Raw genomic sequence first — 25,158 nt, forward strand, 5'->3', positions numbered from 1 at the left:
AGACATTATAAGTAGGTTCTAGGCTCATTATTTAAGATCATCTCATTGCAGTCCCTATCCTTCATCTAATTTTCTTCTAAAACTCTCCATATTATGTAACAAAAAATTACACGTTTGCATATAACATATAACATTTTCTACATCACATCAATTTATTTTATATACATTTATTCATCACTCACAGAAAGGAGAATGGAAAAGCAGTACAAAATAAATCCACTTTATTCAAAAGTCTTAATGACTCTGCCTTGAACTATAGAAAGATCCTTTAGAAAATGTGTGTTGTAGGGGCGCCTGGGTGGCTCAGTGGGTTAAGCCTCTGCCTTTGGCTCAGGTCATGATCTCAGGGTCCTGGGATCGAGCCCTGCATCGGGCTCTCTGCTCCGCGGGAGCCTGTTTCTCCCTCTCTCTCTGCCTGCCTCTCTGCCCACTTGTGATCTCTCTTTCTGTCAAATAAATAAATAAAAAGTAAAATCTTTAAAAAAAAAAAAGAAAATGTGTGTTGTAAAGGCAATATATAAACAAACAAACAAACTTACTTTTAATTTATTAATACTTTGCAATGCTTTACAGACATATATAAAAACAAATAAATCATAATAACATTAACTATAGTTTGGTTTTGAATTTTAATTTGTATGAGTTATGGTATTTACTCATCCAATGGTCTCTTCTTAGAAATAACAATAAGGGTCAAATTATACTTGGGCAATATGTAATAAATTGAAAACGTTTGCACATTATATTCCTCTGGAATTGTGTAGTATCAATTTTAAATTTTGTTTTAGGTTTAGTTAAAATTCATTTTAAAAGTATGTTTAGTTTATCTCAGAATGCCAAAATATACTACAAACTCAAGAGTGAAATTTTAGTGTATTGTGGATATATTTACTCCAATTCATCACACAAAATCAAAGAAAATTTGGGTGGGCAAATGACAGAAATACATCGATAAAGCTAAATGGATTGGTAAATTTTAAGGAAAGATTGGTCTGCTTTCTTTGTCTACTAGGACACAGCAAGAGCAAACTCCCTGATGGTTCCCCCCCACAACCCATGGCTTAAGAGCAGCAATCGGTACCACTTGGGAAAAGTGATCAGTGGTTCATATTCTTAGAAAAAGGTTTCAAAAGCTTTGGATTTTTTTGATGTTTGATTATCACTATAATAGTTCGTAACAATGCAAAAGAAGGGAGGGGACACTTTTATGATTTTTTTTCTTGTTAAACTGAGTTTTTCTTTAATTAAAATAGAGATTTTGGATAAATTTTTACTTATTAAAATATACTTATAAATGGATTAAAACAAATATCTAAGAACCTTTTTCTTATTATAAAAAGTAATTCGTTCTTACATGCATTTAATAAGATCTCAAATGCTAAATTCTGAGAAATGTTATTCTTTAAAATTAAAGTTAAAATTATTTGCTGAAGAAACCTGTCTTCACTATATCGTTCCAGTATTTAAACTTTAATTTATATAGATAAATTTTATGCTGTCACCTTGGGTAATTTCTGAATTGAGGTCATTCACTCCTAATCATCTGATGGATGGAAATTGGACTTCTACAATCTGTTGCAAGGCAATAAATACCAGCTCTGAGTATTGTGGAGCAGCAATTATCAATCTGCAATTTATTTCTGAGTATTTCCTCTTTGACTCCTATTACCTCATGATACTTCCACCAACTCTCAACTTTCTCTTAATGTGTATTGCTAGAGTCTCCTTAATTTCCCATCCCACTCCAGGAGTGCTTTTTATGCTCATAACCTGTTTCTGATTCTGCCAGTCTCTCACTGACCAAATATAAATATCACACCATGTTCTAAAATGCAGTGAACCACAATTACACAGGGAACAATCAAAGCCCTCTACTATCCCACAATCAGTATTAAGCAGTTGGATAAACTGATGCAAGTTTTCAAGTACTTTGGGTCCCCAGCTCTTCAACTATAGCTTGTTTCGGTTACTGGAGCCATTAGCTTCTCACTGAATGAGTTTGCCAGGCTGAATATCCTACCAAAGAGGAAAGCTGCTGAGATTTTTAAAACTGTCAATTGTTTTCCAGTACTATATTTTTAGTTCAGAAGTAAGTTATGCTCTAGTAACCTGCTTCTAAGCCTAGACTGGTATTCCTGTCTTTCATTGCTTTTCTCAAGTTTTGTGCAATTGTATCTAGATGCTTAAGTTTCTCTTACCGCGTTTCTACTAATGAAATGACTTCACACTTCTTAACTAATATTCCCTCTACTGCTCTGCTTATTTTCCAAGCTTAAGCAAGACCATTGAACAGCTGTTGTCAGCCTATGCTGGGCTGCTTATAGCATTAAGGGTCCAGTGTATCTTGTATATAATTTGTACCTGAAGCTCCCCCCAAATCTTGAGGGAAAATCTCACTGGGTAGCAATAGGTAGGCACCATACTTTCAAACTTCAAGTATCCTAAAAAACAAAATTGTATATTCTGGAAAAAATCTCTAAGGCCTCATTCTGTTCAATAGCCTTTCAAGTAAGTCCTCAACAATGTCCCTTAATGGGTTTGGCTGCTCTTTCCACACCAATGTCCTATGATAGCCATTTCCTTGATGACTAGGACTTCTAAAATAGATCATTAGAACTAGCCAAGGATAGCACTTTTTCCATAAAAGTTCCCTTTAAGAGAGAAAGAAAAGTTTAGCATACTAACTATGTATCTTAATCCTAAATTTACTTTATAGAATTCCAGCTGCAAATTCTCCTCAGACTCAGGTATTCTGGGTCTGAGGAGAAACTGACACTTAAAGTTTAGTCCCTATCCCCTGTGACAGGACCATATCCTGAATGAAGCTGCTCTCAACATCTCTTAGAACATCTCTCAGTACAAGCTTCAAGTGCAGATTAGCATAGGCCGGGTGCTCAGCTCTCCAAAAAAGAGGCTTACCAACAAATTGTCCCCATGCCTGTTCTCTTCTCCATGCAGTCCAATGAATGTGGATAGCTGAATTTTTATGCACTATGGGTCTGCATGGGAATCTTCTGAGTAGTAGTTTAAAAATGCAGAGGCTCAGACCTCACTTCCAATATACTACATCAAAATCCTCAGGTGAATCCAAAATAAGCATTTTTTTAAAAAATTTCAAATTCTTTTTTTAAATTTGTATTGTGTTAAGTCACCATACAATACATCACTAGTTTTTGATGTAGTGTTCCAAGATTCACTGTTTACATATAACACTCAGTGCTCCATGCAATACATGCCCTCCTTCGTACCCCCAGCATGTTCACCCATCCCCCCACCTACCACCCATCTAAAACCATCAGTTTGTTTCTCAGAGTCCACAGTCTCTCATGGCTCATCTCCCCATTGGATTCCCCCCAATTCACTTTTCCTTTCCCTCTCTTAATGTTCTCCATGTTATTCCTTATGTTCCACAAGTAAGTTGAAACCATATAATTGACTTTCTCTTCTTAACATGCATTTCGCATGTATTTTTAGAAGCAGGTGATTGTGATGTATTGTGGAGTGTCTGAAATACTGACTTGGTTTTGGGATTCTCATCCCCCCTAGTTTCGTGAGTCCAGTGGGCAACTGTACTCAAGCTCAGTTGCTTTCAGAGGTGCAGCGTGGTCTAGGATAGAAAGACAGTCTTTTTTTTTTTTTTTTAAGATTTTATTTATTTATTTGACAGACAGAGATCACAAGCAGGCAGAGAGGCAGGCAGAGAGAGGAGGAAGCAGGCTCCCTGCCGAGCACAGAGTCCGATGTAGGGGCTCGATCCCAGGACTCCGGGATCACGACCCGAGCCGAAGGCAGAGGCCCCAACCCACTGAGCCACCCAGGTGCCCCTAGAAAGACAGTCTTAAGAGAAGCACGTGATCTGCAAACCTGCCCTAACTGCTCTGTTACTGGCGAACCAAGAGAAAATGGTTTCATTGTGACAAACGTTATGTTTTTTTCTTTGTAAAATGTATCTTCTATGATATAGCACTGAATTATTTAAAAAAAAAAAAGTCTTAGAAAGGCAAACTACAGAAAAAAAAAAGTGGTATCTACATTTTCTGATAAGCCATTAGCTCTTGACCGTATATATTAAAAAAGTCATGGGCTCAGTAATAACACTTTAGGCCTTTATCTATGTCTATATGTTCAAATACTCATTCACATTTGTATTCATGCCAATCACACTGGACTCTTTTGAGTTTTTGTTTCAAATTTTTTCAAGTACAGAGGATAAATTTTTTTGTTTCCCTCTCTTAAGCACAGCAGTTTTAAATCAGGGGAACTGACGTGGAAGGCTGTGGGACTAGTAAGACTTAAGTGACGTTAGTTAGATTAAAGGCCTAAAGAGAGAAGGAACAGGCCAAGGTGTTTTGCTTTGTGTCTATCAGATGCACAGTGTTTCACCAGAAATGCAGCAATCTCGCAGCAAACCCTAACGGGTGGCTCAAGAGTCCCAGTGGCCTGAGATCATGTAAATCAGAAGTTATCAGCTGCCCTGAATCTCTGGGACCTTGGCATGCGTACAAACTCCATGGGATTCTTACTCCAGGAGAAAATCTAATTATCCTTTATTTTCTTTCTCCTTTTTCTTTCTTCCTCCTTCCCTCCCTCCCTCTCTCTCCTTCCCACCTCTCTATCTCTCTCTCAACAATTAAATCATCGTCATCATCAGCAGCAGCATGAACATGACATATATTTGTTAATTGCTTGGCATGTGGCAAGTATTATGTTAAACATTTTTCAGGCAGCATCTCATCTAATTTTCATAAGAACCCTGCTATTAATATGTCCATAACAAAGTTGCAATTAATATGTCCATTATTCAAATGAACTGATTGAGGCTTAGAAACTTTAAGTGACTTGTTTACACAGCTAGTGAAGGCAAAGCTATTAATCTCAAAACCCCATCCTCTTTGGTACATGCACCCTTTTGGTTTGGAAGGGTAGGCTGCAAAATTTAACTCCCCGCATAATCAAGAAGATACCACAGGCCACTCTAGTATTTCAAAGCAAAGTTTTTCATCAGTTTACATAAAGAGGCCACTTATCTGTGAGCTCTAATTAATATGTACATATTAGAACAAATATAGGTTCAAATATTAATCGACCTGGGCTCCAGAGCTTGATTTTGGAAAGCTCTTGATTTCTGTTTAAACTAGGATGGTTGGCAAAGGAGTGAAGAACAATGATATATTCTCTTTTCTGTGAATATGCACATGTGTGCATATACATTTGCACATATGCTGACTTCCACAAATATTTATCTACTTCCTAATTCAAAATGTCTTGGGATTTCCACTATTGATAAATTCCTCACAGACAAATGAGGAGTTATATGACATACAGAACATAACAGAGTTATTTTCTAATGGCGATGAAAGATTTACTATCCTTTAACCATTGTTCTTGTCAGTTAATAACCAATTGCTGAAGTCAACTTTTCTAGTGTGTGCAAGTGTGTGTGTTTTTTTATTATCTTCTTAGAAGGAATATATATATAAGCACAACATAATAGCTTTTAAAAATATTCTTATATAGACATAGCTGATTAAAAATGACATCTATCCAAATGGCAGAAAGGATGGTTTCTAGGAGAAAACTGAAATTATTTTGAACTGTGACTACACACTAAGTTCTCAGATATAAACAGTGAAGCCCAGAGTGGAGTCTTATAGTTATATAAAGATAACAAATAATAACATAAAAGCACAATATAATGTTTTATTGAAGTAAGTTGAAGCTTAATCTATCTCATAAGTCTTTGAAAATAAATCCATTTATTGATGCATTTTGGCTAATATTGGCAATGCAAACGGTATTCAATCAGTTCTAAATCATTTTTTTAAGATGGACTCTTTCTGCGAGCTGTCCATTTTTATTAGAGGGTCTGAAAATGGAAAATTCCTCTCTCTGATCAGTCATGTTCTCACACAATATTTATGAAATTCAGTTCTGCTTGATAGATTTCTTAAAGCTCAAAATTCAACCATCTGTAAATCTCACTTCTCTGTAATGAGTCTTGGAATAAGAAAGAAGGGAAAATATGTCTCAGCTTCCAAAATAGACTTTACAAGTCCAAAGTTATTAAGCTCATGTATGTCTTTACTCAGGTGGATCAACAAATATTTTCTTAGGTTCTGTTTACTTTTATTTTGCATACCATCCTAACAGATTTGATTATCTATTTCAAAGCCATGACAGATTCAAAACAACGGATGAGAGGGGAAGAAGTGGAGTACTTCAGATACACATTAACTGTGATCAAAATTTACCATTGAGAGGAATACGTTGAATTATACAAGCCATCAAATGAATGAACTAAAATTTTATATTAGTCTTGGATTATACAAGAGAAACAATTCTATTATCTACTCCATTGTAGAAACAATAGAAAACTGACACCCATCATATGAACCACTTTCATAAGTGTAATGTTAAATTATTCTCAAAAAATTTTTAAAGTAAGGATTTATACAATGAAAGGTAGAGATCTGGGCAACAAAACAAACAAAAAAAAATAGGCAGATTTTATTCTACATAAACAAAGGTAGTTTATTTAGAATAGACATGGCCAAAGGTCTTCATTTTGTTACCTAATCAATACAATGCCTTTTTTTAAACAATATGTTTGGTTGTTAGCTAATGCCCCAAGATGTAGATTAAACCTTTGGCTATATATTCACCACTGAAGATGTTGAAACTAATCAAGTTGATCAAAAGACTTAACTGAACCTCTGGGATATTTAATCAGTCATTGATTATTTCTAATACTCTAAAATGATTCGAACCATTACACCCAACCTGTATGAAAAACTATAATTTATGCACAGATTTCCTGATTAATAAATGTCAATATAAAGAGAGTAACATTTCACTAAGTTATTACAAGTGAGAAGAAAACATTATTATCTCCCTCACAAAAGGATTGGGATGAAAAATTTAGATTTATTCCTTTTGTCTTAAAAATAAAAGCACCAAAACAAGATTGAAGAACTCAATAGAGAAGATACAATGAAATACCCTCCTAAAAACTCAGGAGGATAAAACTCTAGATTTTTTAGACCACCCTTCTCTTTTAAGGTGCTAAATTGTGAGTTGTCAGTACACATGGAATGAACACCTCTGTGCTCCACCTCCAATATCACAGGTGTTTACAGCTAGAAAGTGCCATCTAGATAATCAGTCCAGTGATTTTCAAAGAGAAATACACAAAAATCACAAGGAATTACGTTATCTAGGTACCAGATGGATCTATGTACTGAATCAGAATTTTAAGCATGTGTATTTTTAAATTCAACTCTCTGGTAAAGAACGATTGGTACAACTCTTTGATTCTAGAGCAGAAGCTGATAATTCAACTAAAAAGTGCAATTGCAGGTACTTATTTATGTATATTCTGGTATTTAAATAAAATGGAATGCTAAATTTTTCTTAAATTAATAATATAGTACCATATAGAGTAGATACGAGTGACTATTCTAACAGTTCTTCATTTTATGCTTCTACTAAGTTGTGATTTGCAATAAATCATTGAACAAATCCATGTCAAAGTCAGACAATCTCCAAAAGTTCTTGCTACCCTTTTTTAAAAATAATTTTAAGATTTTGTTTACTTGACAGAAAGAGAGAGAGAGAGCATGCACAAGCAAGGGGAGCAGCAGGCAGAGGGGGAGAGGGGGAGAGGGAAGCAGGCTCCCTGCTGAGTGAAGAGCCCGAAGGCGGGGTCGATCCTAGGACCCCAGGATCATGACCTCAGCTGAAGGCAGATGTTAACCAACTGAGTCAACCAGGAGCCCCTACTTTTGTAAGTTACTCAAAATTTTAAGATGTTTAACCTAATCAAGTTTTTTAAAAATCGATATGAACAATTCTTCTTTTTTTGAGGTTTAACATTTCAGATGATATTCTATAGAACCCATGACTTAAAAACAATATTATTATATGACACAGAATAGTAGAGATTATATATAAGAGCTAAGACATATCAGATTTGACAAATTTTGTCATATTCTTATATAATGGAAATTACTGGAAATAAAATTTGTTACTATCTTTTTTTTGCTACAAAAATGATTTTTTTTTCTTTTCTCCGTCAAGGAGTATTAGGCAATCTGTGTGTTTGAAGAATTTTAAAGCTCCCAAACTCTGCCCCTAAATCAGAGTCTCTGTTAATTTCTATCAAGTGAGATTAAGCAAATCTTTATGGAGAGGAAGGGCATGAAAGAAGTGAAGGCTTTTGTATTTGGACAGAGAACAGTTGGACTAATTCCACACTGATGGAGAATTTGTAATCCTAGAGAGAGAGCAGAACCCAAGGTTTTAATGGTTCCAATTGGATATGCTGAAGGGACAACTGGGATCTCACTACTAATTAGCTAAACACCATGCACTTGAGGGATGCAGAGAAGATTCTGGGAGCCAAATTTGGTATGAAAGGATTGGAATCATTTGGCAGACTAGCCCATATTTGAAAGTAGCGTGGGGATGACAAAATGGGCATTTCAGTAACAGCCAAGATGAACTAAGGAGGAGAGGCTATTCTCTCATGATCCTGGCTTGAGCCATCCCCAGCATTTATTCTCCAATCCCAAAGGGAGGAAATGGGCAATTCTCAAATGACTTACACAGATTTTTCAACCATATGGTGGTGAAGGTAAAGGAAGTTTTATTTTTACTAGAAAACACATAAATTCAGTTTGGTTTTTGCACCGGAACGTTTGGCAGAACATTTTTATCTGTAGTATACTAGTATACATAATATGTATACATTTTAACATAGTTGTATATGAATGAAAACTTTTTTTCCATACATTAGTTCTGCTGCACTAGTTTTGTTTCTTCTGCTGTTATCAAAATTAAGCATTCATTATTCATGTAAGATAGAGGAAAATGAAAGTAAAATGAGAAGGGAAAACACTTAAATAATTTGATCATATATTTTTAAATAACCACAAAGAAATATTCTCAAATATACCTCAGAAATTTACATGAGAAAATAAGTCTTATTCTACCCATTCTTAACATTTGTGTCCTGTTATGTGCTAAGCATTCATATTTTTTTCTTTTTTCTCTCATTGTCTTCTTAAGTTTACTGAATCATAAAGGAGGGAAAGAAGAAAACTGGCTCACTGTTACAAAATACTTCTCATCCTGGTTTTAAAGTCTTCTGACTTTCTGCTTTTTCTCTAAACTCACATTCATGATGCTACATGTATCATAAAGAAATGCTGCAAGTGTAAAAATGTTAATTGATAGCTACACCCACACCAAGTTCAAAGAACGTGCAAGTCTTATGTAAGTGACATTGCCTGGGTTTGTCTGGAAAGTTATGCTCAGGAAAACAAACAAACAAACAAACAAAAACCAGACTGAGGGGCATCTGGGTGGCTCAGTGGGTTAAAGTCTCTGCTTTGGGCTCAGGTCATGATCCCAGGTTCCTGGGATCGAGACCCAAATCAGGCTCTCTGCTCAGCAGAGAGACTGCTTCCTCTCTCTCTGCCTACCTCTCTGCCTACTTGTGATCTCTGCCTGTCAAATAAACAAATAAAATATTAAAAAAAAAAAAAAAGACTGATGACTCTTACAGCCGAATGTGAGTGCCCTATAGATTGAATAAAGTCATCTTTCTGTTTATCAAAATTATTAACTATTTTGTAGAAGCATCACCTTCCATGTCTTTCCTTTTCTTTTACACTTCAAAGCCTTTAGCATTTCATGGTTAGTCTTTTTCCAATATGTTGGTAAAACACAGCAGATATGAAACTCAAACTGGACCTTGCTTTATTGCTTATTTTAGCCAGGCTTTATTTCAAAATTATGAGTTTTAGCTCTGTCTTCTTTTTCTATTTATTATTATGTAGTGTATTATTTTTAAAATTACATACTACTTATTCCTACACAAAAATGCAATATTTAATATAATATTGGTATAATGGTTAACTTCAAAGGCTTGTGTGCTCAACCTCTATACATTCCAAAGGAAGGACCTTTTAACTGGGACCTGGAAGGTAACCTCTGAGTATTAGAATATCCTGTCTGAAAACAGTGTCCTTGATATCTGACGACATAATATATGTATACATTGTGAAACACTTACTACAATAAGGTTAATTAACACATCCATCCCATCACATAGTCACCGTGTGTGTGTGTGTGTGTGTGTGTGTGTGTGTGTGTGTGTGGGTGGGTGTAGATCTATTCTCTTAGTGGATTTCAATTACATGATATAGTATTATTAACTACGGTTACCACGAAGTACATTAGATCCTTGCTTATGCCCTTTGACTAGCATCTCCCTATTTCCCCCACCCTCCAGCTGCTATTAACCACCATTTTAGTCTGTTTCTGTGAGTCCCACTTTTTAAAATTCTTATTTTTCTTTACTCTTATTATCATAGTTTCTGGACATAGGAGTCAAGATTTAGGCTAATACTAGCCTAAAGTTAATTTGAATAGCTTCTAACTGGCAATTTATAAAATGAATAAATGAGAGAATACTATCCTTGGAAGTTCTATGATTTGATATGATACACCTTCTAAAGCTGCAGTCTCTAACTTGTTAAACAACTGTCTTAGTATCACACAGATAAGCTATGGCAAGGTCAGGTCTAGAAGGGGAATCTTATGGTTTTGGGTATGAAGCTCTTTCTACTATAATAAACTCCTATTATTGCTGAAGTTATTGGTGAAATCATGGGGTAAAATAAAGCTTAACCGCACTATGGAAACTAAATGATTTACCTGCAAGTAAAAAGAATGCTTGCTCAAGCCATACTAAAAAATAAGCCATGACCGATCTCACATAATTAGATTTAGGGGGTTTCAGTAAGGAGTTCAACTATTGGCCAGGAATCAGGTTCTTCTGACTCTCAGCTCTGCTGTCTTCAGGGTCATTTATCATTAGGTGGCACCCCACCCTCTTCCTTGGGCTTTAAAAGTGGCAATAGTAATTACATGTATAAAATCTAGTTGTTGGAAGATCTAGAAGAGGTCACACCTACCTTTTACTTACATCCAGTGAGGATACACCATTGAGGAAGGCTTCCCCCAGAAAGAACACTCATCTCAGAAACCAGCATAAAGTCACATGCCCACTCCTTCAGGAGTTCCCAAAAGTGGAATGGAATTAGAATGACTAAGACAAAGCATCTGGTATGAATAAAGACAAAGCAACAGGGCCACTGTGCATACCTAAATTGTAGTTAGGTAACTGATGCACCCTCCATTTCTGGTCCTTCCCATCTAAATGTTAATTGTAATTCTCCATTTAGATGCCTACCTTTCTTGTGGGAAAGAAACATGCCACAAATTAGCCTTTCACTGTAAAAACAATGTTAGTACACTGATAGTCAAAATACATCAGTGGAAATGAGTCTGTTTTTCAAAGCAGTTTCTTCTAACTTGAACTAGTGTAGTCTTTTCGTGAGAATCAGCTTTGTTGCTAAAGGATAAACTATAAGCCTATACTAGTAGTGCAGCATTAACCTGTGTTGTATGTCATTTATTTTCTGAAGTCAGTCAGTGAATCCACCTTGAGTAGATATTTCTTATGTCAGGCTTTCTGAAAAATGAGAAGCCTGAAGGGATCCCATTGATTTGCCAACTGTGTCACAGTCCGTTTAAGGCAGAATGGCACATGCTTGTGACAAAGGTGATGACAAATGGATATGTACTGAAGGAACAGCACCTACACAGATGAATGAAGGAAATTATGGAAGTACACAACACCTGATAGAAAGCAAGATAAAATTTAGGATTATAAATATCAATGAAACACATTATGTGTGTATATACTATCTTTAATTATATAAAGGTGCATATAAAACTAATGTCATTTTGGGGCACCTGGGTGGCTCAGTTGTTAAGTGTCTGCCTTCGGCTCAGGTCATGATCCCAGGGACCTGGGACAGAGTCCCACATCTAGCTCCCTGGTCAGTGGGGAGCCAGTTTCTCTCTCTGCCTCTGCCCCTCCCCCTGCTTGCGTTCCCTCTCTCACTGTGTCTCTCTCTGTCAAATAAATAAAAGTCTTGAAAAGAAAAGACTAATGTCATTTTTTAGAATAATTTCTGGTATTTTACACAAATTCAATATTACCAAGAACTGTGAATCTAAAAAATAATTCTGTTTTATAATATTTACATCAACTTATATATAGTTATGAATGGAACACTTTTTTATTATTAAGTTAAAATAATATTTCTTGAGTTTCTGTTTTCTAATCTCTCTCCATATGTGTGTGTACATGTGTATATATATATATGTGTGTGTGTATATACATATGTGTGTGTATATATATATATATATATATCTACTGACTTGACATACACACAAATGTTAACTGCATTTGTAGGGGTTAATTTATGCTATCCCACAGTAAAATAAGTTAATAATATTCATGGATACTAACGAGATGAAGATCTTTGCAGGTAGAATTGTGCTCACAGGCATTCAGGATACAATCATCAATGTCCTGTTCACACCTCAAGCCAGCAAAACCCGGACTGCATAAGCAGGAGAAGCCATTAACCACTAAAAATGAGAGATAAGAGAAAATAATATACCTTTAATAATGATATGGGTATTGCTAATTATTCTAAAGAATGTTGCATTCAAGTAAATGCATTTCATTTTTAACCAAAGTAAATGTGAATTCACAGCTCTCTACAGTATTATCTAAATAACTGTTTTGCTCAGTTCTATTTAACTTTAAAACTTTAATTTGAAATAAAAACAATCACAATAAACATTTGGTAGCAGTTTGCAAAGCAACAATGACAATACCCAATTTTTTTCTTCTCTCTTTCATTTGTCAGTAAACAATACCTATGATAAACAGGTTACTTTTACATCAATTAACTTTTCCTTGAGTGTTTTAGGTTTAATAAACTAGAAGTTAACTCATTGTTAAGTTTTTGTGTGACAAGGCAGACTAAAGTGGGTAGTGATCTGAAAGTTGACATTGAGCTACTTAAGCCTTAGTTAAAAAGAGCTTTCACATTTCATCATGATCTTTTAAAAGTAATAAGAATCTGTCCTCTGTTTTATCATTAATGATTTTAAAAAAAAGGTTTCTAAAGCATCTCAAGGAAATGGTGACTTCATGAATTGTAGTTGGAGCAGGAACAGATTTATGGCTGCTTCTAGTCAGTCCCTGGGTTCTTCATTATCCCTGAGATTTACCACATAATCTACACTGTCACTCTGCCTCTGTTCATGCACCTGCTATCGCTCTCACTAAATGTTGAAGTCCTAGGTAGCATCAGAATTTTCAGTACACTGTGTGGTATTTAGCTGGTTTCTAGGTTTCTGTAGCCATGCTTTTGGACAGCATATTTACTTGGGCTTTTAAAGAAAACCAGCTCACAGATGCCAAGAAGAAACAAGGGAGACACAAGAATGGCAGCTCTTGAGGCAGGATTTTACTACTATTATGTTTTACTTTTTTTCATGTAGCACTCCAGTTTTTAACATCCCAGTGAATCAAAATAATTAATATACAAGTATAGTTGCAAATAATATAATGAGATAATATGGGATCAGCTGTTTCCTTACATGATATATATGGCATTATGTATGTTAACAAATTAAAATCAAATGTTAGATAATATGTAATTAAGATATTGTAGAGTATCATCAATCATGATATTTTAAAAAATATTCATAATTATAAATTCAAGTTTGGATGCTGATTCAAATTGGCAAGTAACAAAAACCACAAATTAACTTTCCATGCAGATAGAGATATTCTCTGCAAATTGATGAATTCTTTTAAAAGAAAAATGACAATAGATAACTTTAAATTAGCAAAGGGTCTGAAAGACAGAGATTGGTGTTAGGAAATAAAGCTTGCATTTATTATCGAGAAATATGCTTTTTGAATGTTGGTTATTCTGGGCTAAGAAGCTAACAATGAAACCAGGTGAGTACCTGGGGAATTAAACTGGATACCACAGGTAAAATAAATAAGTGAAAAACTATTTTCTGTGTAAAATTTAAAACAAAGAAACAACAACAGCAAAAAAAAGTCCTCCCCCCCATCTAATTTGTTAACTACGGTCTATGTTAAAACTTACCACCATTTTATCAGGAAATACTATTTTTAAGCATATTGTCTTGTTTTGCTGTTATTTTTTTTTACCAGAAAATACAGTTTCTGTTTTTAATAGTCTTTGTTTATAAATATTCCATACTCCTGATCTGAACTGAAATTTTCATCAGATATGCCCTGCCTGAATTTGGATGTACTATTAATTTTACACTTAAATTCACAGTGAACATCATTTAGTAGTTGTTCTGAAACAAAGCTTCTGATGTGATAAAACTTCATGGTGAAAATATAGATGTATTTTATTAATGTATTGCCAATGTGGTGAATAAACATATGTTTGAGATTTACAATTTCATATTTACATATTAACAATTGTTTCTCTTATATAGTCATGTAATAAATAATGTTAACTTGAATTCAGGAAGTTTGGCTTCCCTAACTATCTTATATTTGAGAAAGTATTAAGAATACAATATCTTAGACTTACGCTGATATCAGTTTACATGTCTGATCTAATTTTTAATAAATGTTTTGGGTCTCTGGTAGTAAAAACCTCTTGGATGGGGGGATTAAAAATATATTATGGTTAATTCTATTATGAAATAGGTTGATGTATCAGCTACTCAAAGTTTACATTTTCCATAATATATTATGTATGACGTCCAAAGTTTTAATAGGTAACATTGCATTATAAGTAGCATATTTGAAAATTATACTTTCTTACTGTATAAGGAATTATGATTTAAAGTATTTTCTTATATTTTTTCTTTTTTCTATTTATTCTTTTAAAGTTTTTATTTAAATTCTGGTTCATTAATATACAGTGTAATATTAGTTTCAGGTGTACAATATAGTGATTCAGTACTTTCATACATCACCTGGTACTCGTCACAACTTATAAAAATTGTATGCATATTATAATCATATGCATATTATGTCACTCAGAATATATCAGATCTGTCCCATATATAGCCATATATAATAATTATTCTAGGGTTACCTAGATCTAAAAGTGTTGCTAACTACTCTCTGAGGCATACTGTTATGTCCCTTCCTTATTGTATAGTGAACATCAGAAATCAAAGAGTCATTCCCAGCATTCCCAAATACCAATGGGCTTGAGACCAGAAAAAGGATAATAATGACTTATTTCAAAGTAATTTGAGAATTTCATAAATTTAAAAACACAATTTTTAAAGTGACAAAATCTGAAAAAAAAGAAGAAGAGAGAAAAATGATGGTAATGTTGGCTCAAATCAGGAGTAGAAAGCAAAATATATTTTGCTTAGCTGCCACAGTTGTAGAAAAGTTAATTCTGTATTAACATCTACATAGATATTCCAGTTTGTGAGGGCCCCACTTCTACCTGTTGTTTTAAACTTGGGCTGCTTCACACAATTTGGAAAAAATCAGTTATGCTCTTTAACGACATGCATTTACAAAGCACTGGTTTAAAGAAAATAATTCAAAATTTCAGCTGAATCATACTATTTCAAAATAAAATGACTTTTCTTCAAAATGTTCTTTCTCACAGATAATATTAACCATTTATTCATTTAGTGGAAGATCACAAAGTATATTTTAAAGGAGATAAAATAAAACAAGATGGACAGTTTTTTTTGGTCAACATCCTTCTAGCTCACTCTTTTTTCCTCTTCATGCCCATAGTGATATCCAGTTCACAGGGCTATTTCATAACCTGTTTCTCCTGTGTCTCAACAAAAGTTATCCATTTTAGACTTGTTCTTCCATTTCAAAAACTATGTTCTAATATTCAATATTTCTTCTTTATCTTCTTTCTCCCTTTCTTTCCTCTGATTTTTCCTTTTCTTTTGACTGTCTTCTTTTTCCTCTATAAATTTAAATTTCTTCAGGAATACACATTTGATAGGAGGAAATGTGTGTGCATGTATGTGTATGTGTGTCTGTGTAATAGATTTGATAAAATAATGATTTATTTTAAATCACTGTAAGCAGTGTTTCTCCTACCTATAAGTGCTCTTTAAAAATCTATCATTAAAAATAAAGAAAAAAATGGCTAATTCTAACATCAGAACTTAGAAGTCAAATCTCATTAGATTTTCTCATTTGCTACCATTATACTCACAAAAATATAAATGAATTCATCATATGTGGGGGTATTTTGTGAAAATAATAGGGATTGGGTTTGATATTCATAGCAGGATAAAATCAGTAAATAATCAAGGTTGTATATTGACTTATTCCATTATTGTGTCAGAATCTACATTAGACTACTCTACAAGAATTGCTGTGACTGAGTGAACTCACTGTCATAGCAATATCCATGCAAGCAAGGGCTGGAACTGCACTCATTGACATTGATCTCACAGTGTGGACCTGCAAAGCCTTTTGCACATTGGCACTGGTATCCAAGAGGAGATATTTCCAGATCCATTTTCTTTCCAAACACAGCACCATTCTCACAAGGATCAGTAGCCTCACAAGGCCCCAGATCATGGTAAGAATCTGAAAGGGAAGAATCAGAGTGTCCATGTTTATTTAATGAACAAATCCCAACTGCTGTCACTTATATGGCATATGTCTGCATAAATGCATTCAACTTAGTCTCTAGGCAATGACTCATAATTTTCGTCAATATTACCATTGTGATTCTCTCTACATATATTACAATTTAAGAAAGAAATGTTATTTATGATTTCTATGCTTCATCTAACAAAGCACCAGCAGGCAACAATGTTAAGTGACAGCATCTTTAAAAATACCATTTTGTTTCTTCATACTTTATACCTCTTGTTCAACAATGTTCTCTGAAGACATTGCAATTAAAAAAGTACATTATTGATGATTGATTATCCCTGGGTTTTTTGTCTTTGTTTCTGTTTTTCTGGTACCCTGGAGGTTGCTATCACTATAAGCTTTGCTTGATGGATTTGTTGCTATTCTCAAAACAAGTACACAGTGAAAAAAGAACATTTTAATAAGGTTTTAATTTTAAGAGTAACACCTCAGCCCAGAAACTAAGTTTTAAATTTTACTCAGGGACTGTAACTAGATAAAGCAACTGTCACTGCATAAAATATACACAAGTATTTAGAGATAAGAAATAAGGTGCTTGACCCAAGGGAATACATACCAAACAAAAAGTGAGGCATAAATGGCATTAAATTGTTCAACAAAGCAAAATCGTTATTCAGGTATCAGTTTTCCAGACATAGTAAAAATATTTGTATATTAGGTATTTGGCAAGTACTTAAATAATAACATCCATTCATCAAAATATACATACAAACAAGTGCCTGGCTGAATATCTCAGAGAAGAAAATAACAAATAATCATTAAGTCCTTTACTCAGATTTTCTTAGTAACTTCTCAGCTGTAGAGATGAAGGGATAATAAACAAACTGGGTTAAGAGATGAAGTTTTAAAAGTTTAGAATATTATATGCAAACAATGAGTCATGGAATACTACATCAAAAACTAATAATGTACCCTATAGTGACTAACATAACATAATAAAAAAAATAGAAGTATAGCAGTAGTTGGAAAAATTCTAAAACCTCTGGATCCCTATGATTCTCCCCTTCTTGTTATCAAGGAAAAAAAAAAAAAAAAACTAGGACAATCCTAGGAACTGCTGAAGACATCAACAGTGTATACAGTGAAAGATCCAAAATAATACAGTTAGTGTCATAAAATAAGACCAACAGAAACTGTACCAAGCTGAGAGACACTGTGATTTCAGTAGGTTAAGTGTCTGCCTTCGGCTCAGGTCATGATCTCTAGGACCTGGGTTTGAGCCCAGCGTTGGGCTCCCTGCTATTCAGGGAGTCTGCTTCTCCCTCCCGGTGTGCCCCTCCCCATGCTCGTGCTCTCTCTCACTCTTTCCCTCTCAAATAAATAAATAAAATCTAAAAAAAAAAGAAAGAAAGAAAGTTGAATAGACACCCAGCATTTCAGGTTTCCAAGTACAGTAAAAGAAGTAAAAATAAAAACTACTTCCAAAGAGCATAAAAACAAATTATTTCTGTCAATTAAAAAAAATCTATTAAGTGGCTTTTTCCTTTCAAGAGCTATGGTAAATAGTGTAGAGAATTCAAATAATATACAAGGCTTCTTCCTTCGCCTAAAAACATTATGAGGCTGAAGTATATTGCAAATGGTGCCTTCCTAAATGCTATTTTTATCATAAAGAAAGTATCTTATTTGCAAAATAAGAGAAATGGCACTGAACAACTTCCACCAGAAATACATAAAACAATGAATTATACTTAACAAAAAGTTTTCATGCATGCCTTCTTTCTAATTACCTACTTCTGAATATTTAATTGTAAGAATAGGTATTTTGCTTTGCTAGTGAGAAGTTAATTTAGCTTGTCTCTTTCATAAATTGTTGCATGCACATAATGCATTAGATTGCTGAACAATAATTCTTACTTATATTTGAGAAGACACTCATGGTATTCTCTTTTACCAGTTGATTTTTATATTATTCACCATATAAATAATGTAATGAGCCCCTACTAGGTGTAGAGCAATGAGGTAGAAGCTGGGGTTATAAACAACGAGGGTTCACATAAGCAAATAAATCACTACAGTGTGATATAGGGTAAATGTGGTCATGCTAAGGAATGTTCTCATGTTCTCATGCTAAGGAATCACTGTAGCAGGAAGAATTCTAATATGTCCTCCATGGTCCCCACCACCTGAGGACATAGCCTATAGAATCCTCTCCCTTGAGTAGGGTTAAGATTTGCAAATGTGATGAACTACCACTCTGATGATTAAGTTATATTCTATTGCAAAAAGGATATGTAGAAATATTAAAGTAACTGGATCAGACTTTGAATCAACCGAAAGAGAGATTTTCTTGGGAAGTTCTGCCTTAATGAAGTGTGACTTTAAAAAAAGTCAAAGGCATTCTGATCCCCTGGAAGGAACAGAAATTAGGAAAACAATCCAATTTATAATTTCAGCAAAAATAATAAAATAAATATGAATAAACTTAACCAAGGAGGTGAAAGACATGTATTCTGAAAACTGTAAAACACTGAGGAAAGAAGTTGAAGATGACACAAAGAAATGGAAAGATATAAAATGCTCATGAATTGGGAGAATAAATATTGTTAAAATGTCCATAGTATCCAAATAAATCTACACATTTAATGTGATTCCTTTCAAAATACCAATAGTATTTTTCATAGGACTAGAAAAAACTGATCCTAAAATTTGTATGGAACCGCAAAAGACCCTGAATAGCTGAAGTAGACTTGAAAAAGAACAAAACTGGAGGTGTCACAATTCCAGATTTCAAGATATACTCCAAGGCTGTAGTAATCAAATGAGTATGGTCCTGGCACAAACATAAACATATAGATCTATGAAAGAGAACAGAAAACCCAGAGATAAATCCACAATTATATGGTCAATTAACCTTCGACAAAGAAATAAGAACATCCAAATGGGGGGGAGGGGGCATGCGTGGGTGGCTCAGTCATTGGACGTGTGCTTTTGGCTCAGGTCATGATCCCACAATCCTGGGATCGAGCCCCACATTGGGCTTCCTGCCCAGTGGGAAGCCTGCTTCTCCCTCTCCCATTCCCCTTGCTGCGTTCCCTCTCTTGCTATGTCTATCTCTGTCAAATAAATAAATAAAAATCTTAAAAAAAAGAATATCCAATGGGAAAAAGAGTCTCTTCAACAAATGATGCTAGGAAAACTGGACAGCTACATGAATGAAACTGGACAGCTACAGAATGAAACTGGACCACTTTCTTACACCATACACAAAAAAATAAACCCCAAAGGGATTAAAAACCTAAATGTGAGACCTGGAACCATAAAAGTCCTAGAAGGAATCTCAGGCAGTTTTTTTGTCAGTAATTTCTCTGACATCAGCTGTAGCAAAATTTTTCTAGATACGTCTCCTGAGGCAAGGGAAACAAAAGCAAAAATAAACAATCTATTCAGACTATATCAAAATAAAACTTCTGCACAGTAAAGGAAACAATCAAAAAAACTAAAAGAAAAACTACAGAACAGAAGAAGATATTTGCAGATGATATCTGATAAAGGGTTAGTATTCAAAATATATAATGAACTTACACAACTCAACACCCAAAAACAAACAGTCCAATTTAAAAATGGACAGAAGACATGAACAGACATTTCTCTAAAGAAGACATACAGATGGCCAACAGACACATGAAAAGATGCTCAATATCACTCATCATCAGGGAAATGCAAATCAAATCCACAATGAGATATCATCTCACTCCTGTCAGAATGGCTAAAATCAGAAACACAAGAAATGAGTGTTTGCAAGGATGTAGAGAAAAAGAAATCCTGTGCATTGCTGGTCAGAATGAAAACTGGTACAGCCACTATGGAAAACAGAAGGGAGGTTCCTCAAAAAATTCAAAATAGAATTACCATATGATCTAATAATTTCACTACTGGGTAGTTAAAGAATACAAAAAACCAAAAACACTAATTCAAAAAGATATGTGCTCCCCTATGTGTATTGCAGTATTATTTACAGTAGTCAAATTATGGAAGCAGCCCAAGTGTCCATCAACAGATGAATGGATAAAGAAGACATGAGATATATATAATGGAATATTACTCAGCTACAAAAAAAGATGAAATCTTGCCATTAGCAACAACACGAATGGATCTAGAAAGTATAATGCTAAGTGAAACAGGTCAGTCAGAGGAAGACAAATACCATATGATTTCAGTTATACGTGGAATTTAAGAAACAAAACAAATGAACAAAGACAAAAAGAGATAAACTAGGGGTGCCTGGGTGGCTCAGTGGTTTAAAGCCCCTGCCTTCGGCTCAGGTCATGATCCCAGGGTCCTGGGATTTGAGCCCCACGTCAGGCTCTCTGCTCTGCAGAGAGGCTGCTTCTCTGTCTCTCTCTGCCTGCCTTTCTGCCTACTTGTGATCTCTGTATGTCAAATAAATAAATAAAATCTTAAAAAAAAAAAGAGATAAACTAAAAAAAAAAAAAAAAAAGACTCTGAACTATAGAGAACAAACTGATGTTTACCACAGGGGAGGTGGGTGGGAGGATGGGTGAAATAGATGATGGGGATTAAGAGGACACTTATCATGACGAACACTAAATAATATATAGAATTGTTGAATCACTATATTACACAATTGAAACTAATATAACACCATGTGTTAGCTATACTGGCATTAAAAAAAAAGGTGTTATGTTAATATGTTATAAAAAGAAGGAAGAGTTAAATGAAATTCACAAATTTGAAATAATATCTCTGTACATTGGGACAAGATTATATAATGCTTTGTGGTTCATAGGACTTGGACCTGTGTGCACTGAGAAGATGTTAAAATCCTTTCTTAAAAGTTGTAATGAGCTATACTAAGCCTGTTCACACTGAGAATTACACTGCATTTCTAAGTTGTATTTAAAAACATATATAATGTTTATTTTTTTTCCCTGAGGTTTTATTTTGCTGAAAACTATATCTTGTTGACACAATTTAAACTCGAGAACCATAGTAATATACATTTTATTTGCATACATAGTTGGTAGGAAAAATTAAAAACCTATTTTCATTAGTTTCCTTTTACAACTATGTCATCAATATGCAAAATCCCAAATGCTTAGGTTTCAACTGAAGTTGCACTGGTAGTAGAAATGTGCATTTAACTGAACTATTTTTCCTTTAATTGAAATTTGCATCAATCAAATTAGTATGCTATTTTCAAGTGTATGAATCACTTTTAGTATCAAGCTCTTTACGATATTATTGAACTTCTTAAAGAAAAATACTGGTTTTGAAAGCTTTAAGTGGATATTGATGTTTATGAAAATGTGAAAATGCTAAACACGAATCCATATGAGTCTAATGGTTTGAATTTTTTCTTCATGATGACTCAGATAAAGAAAAATGCTGTTCAAAAAATCTGAAGTGAAAGTAAAATTTAGAAACTTATAAAAAAATAGCAATATTATAAATTAGTAAATAATGGGTTAGGTGCTACATTTCTGTTAGGAAGTGTCATATAGGAGATGTAAATGACAGTAATAGAGGCACAATGACATCCACTACAGAGATACATGAAATGGAAATCAAGTCCTCCAACTTTCATAGTCTGCAACAAAAACTTCAAAGGATCAGCCTGGACAGTGTAAATTCTTTCATTGCAGAGAGTTAGAGGTATACATTCTGGGTAAACAGAGTAGTTCTTCATGAAGCATACGTCAAAGTATCGAAAATGTACTGTTTATATCCTCTTAAAACCCATTATGAATCTGTTATCCAAACTGTAAAAGACAATGCTTTTCACTAAACAGAAGAGCTAGATGACACTGTGTGTCTTTAATGGATATTAAGGTGGTAATAAATATTTTTGTGCATTGTAAATGACCAGAGAGGTCTACAGTTATCTACCATCGGAAATTTCATGTAGACTAATGAAGTCTGAGTGATGATTTTTTTTTTAAAGATTTATTTATTTGAGAGAGAGAGATTGAGAGAGAGAGAGAGAGCATGAGAAGGGAGAGAGTCAGAGTGAGAAGCAGATTTCCTGCTGAGCAGGGAAGCCCAATGTAGGACTCGATCCAGGGACTCCAGGATCATGACCTGAGCCGAAGGCAGTTGCTTAACCAACTGAGCCACCCAGGTGCCCCTGAGTGATGAATTTTTATGGAGAGATATTATCGGTCTCTTTCTACTTCACCTCCATTTCTGTTTCCGTTTATAATTCTGTCATCTCTATCACCCATCTCTCTGTCTCCCAAATGCTGAAACGTACAGCTCCCAATCAATTTTGAAGATTTAATTTCTTCTCAAAGTTAGTGGTCAGTGAGACAGAGAACAATGGAAACAACCACATTTTTTCCCTCATAATCCTTAGATATTTCCTCATTTATTTTCCCATAATCCTCATTTATTAGTGGCACATAACTTGGATGTATTTTATAAATATTGGCCATATATTAGAATTTGTAATTTAAAATATTCAAATAAAAATTACATACAAATGGCCTCTGATTTACTTTGGTTTATGATTTTTCAACTTTACAATGGTGCAAAAGCGATATATGCATTCAGTAGAACTGCACTTCAGATTTTCAATTATGATCTTTTCCTGAGGTAGCAATATGTAGTATGATACTCTTGTGATGCTGGGCCACATGATTGTGAGATTAAACAATCAATATACTTACAACCGTTCTGTACCCAAACAACCATTCTGTTCTTCACTTTCAGTACAGTATTTAGTAAATTACACAAAATAGTCAACTCTTTATTATGAAATAATCTTGTTTTAGATGACTGTCCAATTATAGTTAATGTAAGTGTTCTGAGCACATTTAAAGTAGATTTGGCTAAGCTATGATGCTCAGTAGGTTAGGTATTTTACATGCATTTTCTACTTCTGTTAAATTCAACTTATGACAGGTTTAGCAGCACATAAGCTAATTGGGAATTGAGGAAGAACTGTATATTTAAGGTGTACAACATGATGACTTGATACATATACACATAGTGAAATGATTACTGTCAAGTTTACTAACATATCTGCTCACATAGTTACAATTTTTTGTGCGTGTAATTGAGCACAAAAAAGTATATGTATGTATATATACACATACACACATATATATAGTATTGCTAATTTTTGTTGTACTATTTTGCAATGCTAGCTTAAGTTTTATTTTAAAAATAACAGATACAAAGTGGAAAAATTGTCTTTCTGTACGATATCATTTTGAATTTTGGGAATAATAAAGAAATTCTATTAGATTATTTCAGTTCATTCAAACTGAAAAAGTGTCAAAGATGAAAGATAATTGAGACCAAAGCAAGAAAGGGGTGACATAGTTCTTTTAATCCAATAATTTCTGCATTAATATTTATTTTAAAACATTGTAAATTTTAGATTAAGATAAGTCCATTGATAATAATGTCTGTCTAATAGGAATATTTTTAATCCTTTATCATAAAATTTTTATGGAGCTACATAACCACAAAGAAACTAATGATCTAATTATTCTTAACTCCCCCTTTCCCTTCTTCACCTATGTTTCTAAAGAAATATAAACAAACTTCATGTCTTAAACCAGTCTCATCGCCACTTTCAGAACCTTTGTCCTGTTATTTTTTGTCCCATCCATTTTACAAAAAAAATTCAGTCATTCCCGTAATAGAGTGTGTGGTTAAAACTGTGAACACAGGGACACCTGGGTGGCTCAGTTAAGTACCTGCCTTCAGCTCAGGTCATGATCCAAGAGTTCTGGGATCTAGCCCATGTAGGGCCCCCTGTTCTGTGGGGAGCCTGCTTCTTCCTCTCCTTCTGCCTGCCACCCCGTTTCTTGTACGTTCTCTCTCTCTCTCTGCCAAATAAATAAAATCTTAAAGGGGAACCTGGATGGCTCAGTGGGTTAAAGCCTCTGCCTTCGGCCCAGGTGATGATTCCAGGGTCCTGGGATCAAGCCCCACATCGGGCTCTCTGCTCAGCCCTTTCTCTCTCTGCCTGCCCCTCTGCCTACTTGTGATCTCTGTCTGTCAAATAAATAAAATCTATAAAAATTTTTAAAAATTAAAAAAATCTTAAAAACAAAAAAGTTAAGAAAAGACTGTGAACACAGGAATCACAATCATATGCTAGAAAATACTTATTTTATGCAAAAAGAAGAGAGTAACTGAGGAGAGTGGAACAAAAAAAGATGTTAAGACATATAGAAAAAAAACAGCAAAACTACTGGCATAAATCCTACATTATCAATAATCATGCTAAGAGAAAGAAACCAGTTATGAAAGTTCACATCTCATTATATTTATATTAAATGTCTAGAATAGGCAAATCTATGGAGGAAAACAGTAGAGTGTGGCTGCCTAGAGTTGGAGGAGGGAGGAGATGAAGAGTGACTGCTAATGGGTACAGAGTTTCTTTTAGGAGTGATGGAATGTTCTTAAATAACGTGGCAATGATGGTTCTTCAAATCTGTGATTATGCTAAAATCTGCTGAATTGTATAAATTTGTGAATTTTATGATATACAAATTATATCAATAAAGCTATTAAAATAAAATAGGGTAATATTATCTTTTTAATAATATTAACTGATATTCCTGTTAAACCCTGGTTAGTCTCCATTAGGTCAATCC

At 34.2% G+C, this 25,158-nt stretch overlaps 1 protein-coding gene across 1 annotated transcript in view; it reads right to left on the reverse strand.

The window, feature by feature from the left end:
- Positions 1-25,158, reverse strand: part of EYS (eyes shut homolog) — a gene marked incomplete at both ends in the record, with an annotated part of 1,618,725 nt that overhangs the window by 1,190,946 nt on the left and 402,621 nt on the right. The window contains one exon of the mRNA XM_080805925.1: positions 12,386-12,507. Within this exon, the coding sequence (XP_080662051.1) occupies positions 12,386-12,507 (122 nt within the window). The remainder of the gene's footprint in view (positions 1-12,385; positions 12,508-25,158) is intronic.

Source organism: Martes martes (assembly GCF_963455335.1).
Source record: "Martes martes genome assembly, chromosome: 6".
NCBI lineage: Eukaryota > Metazoa > Chordata > Mammalia > Carnivora > Mustelidae > Martes > Martes martes.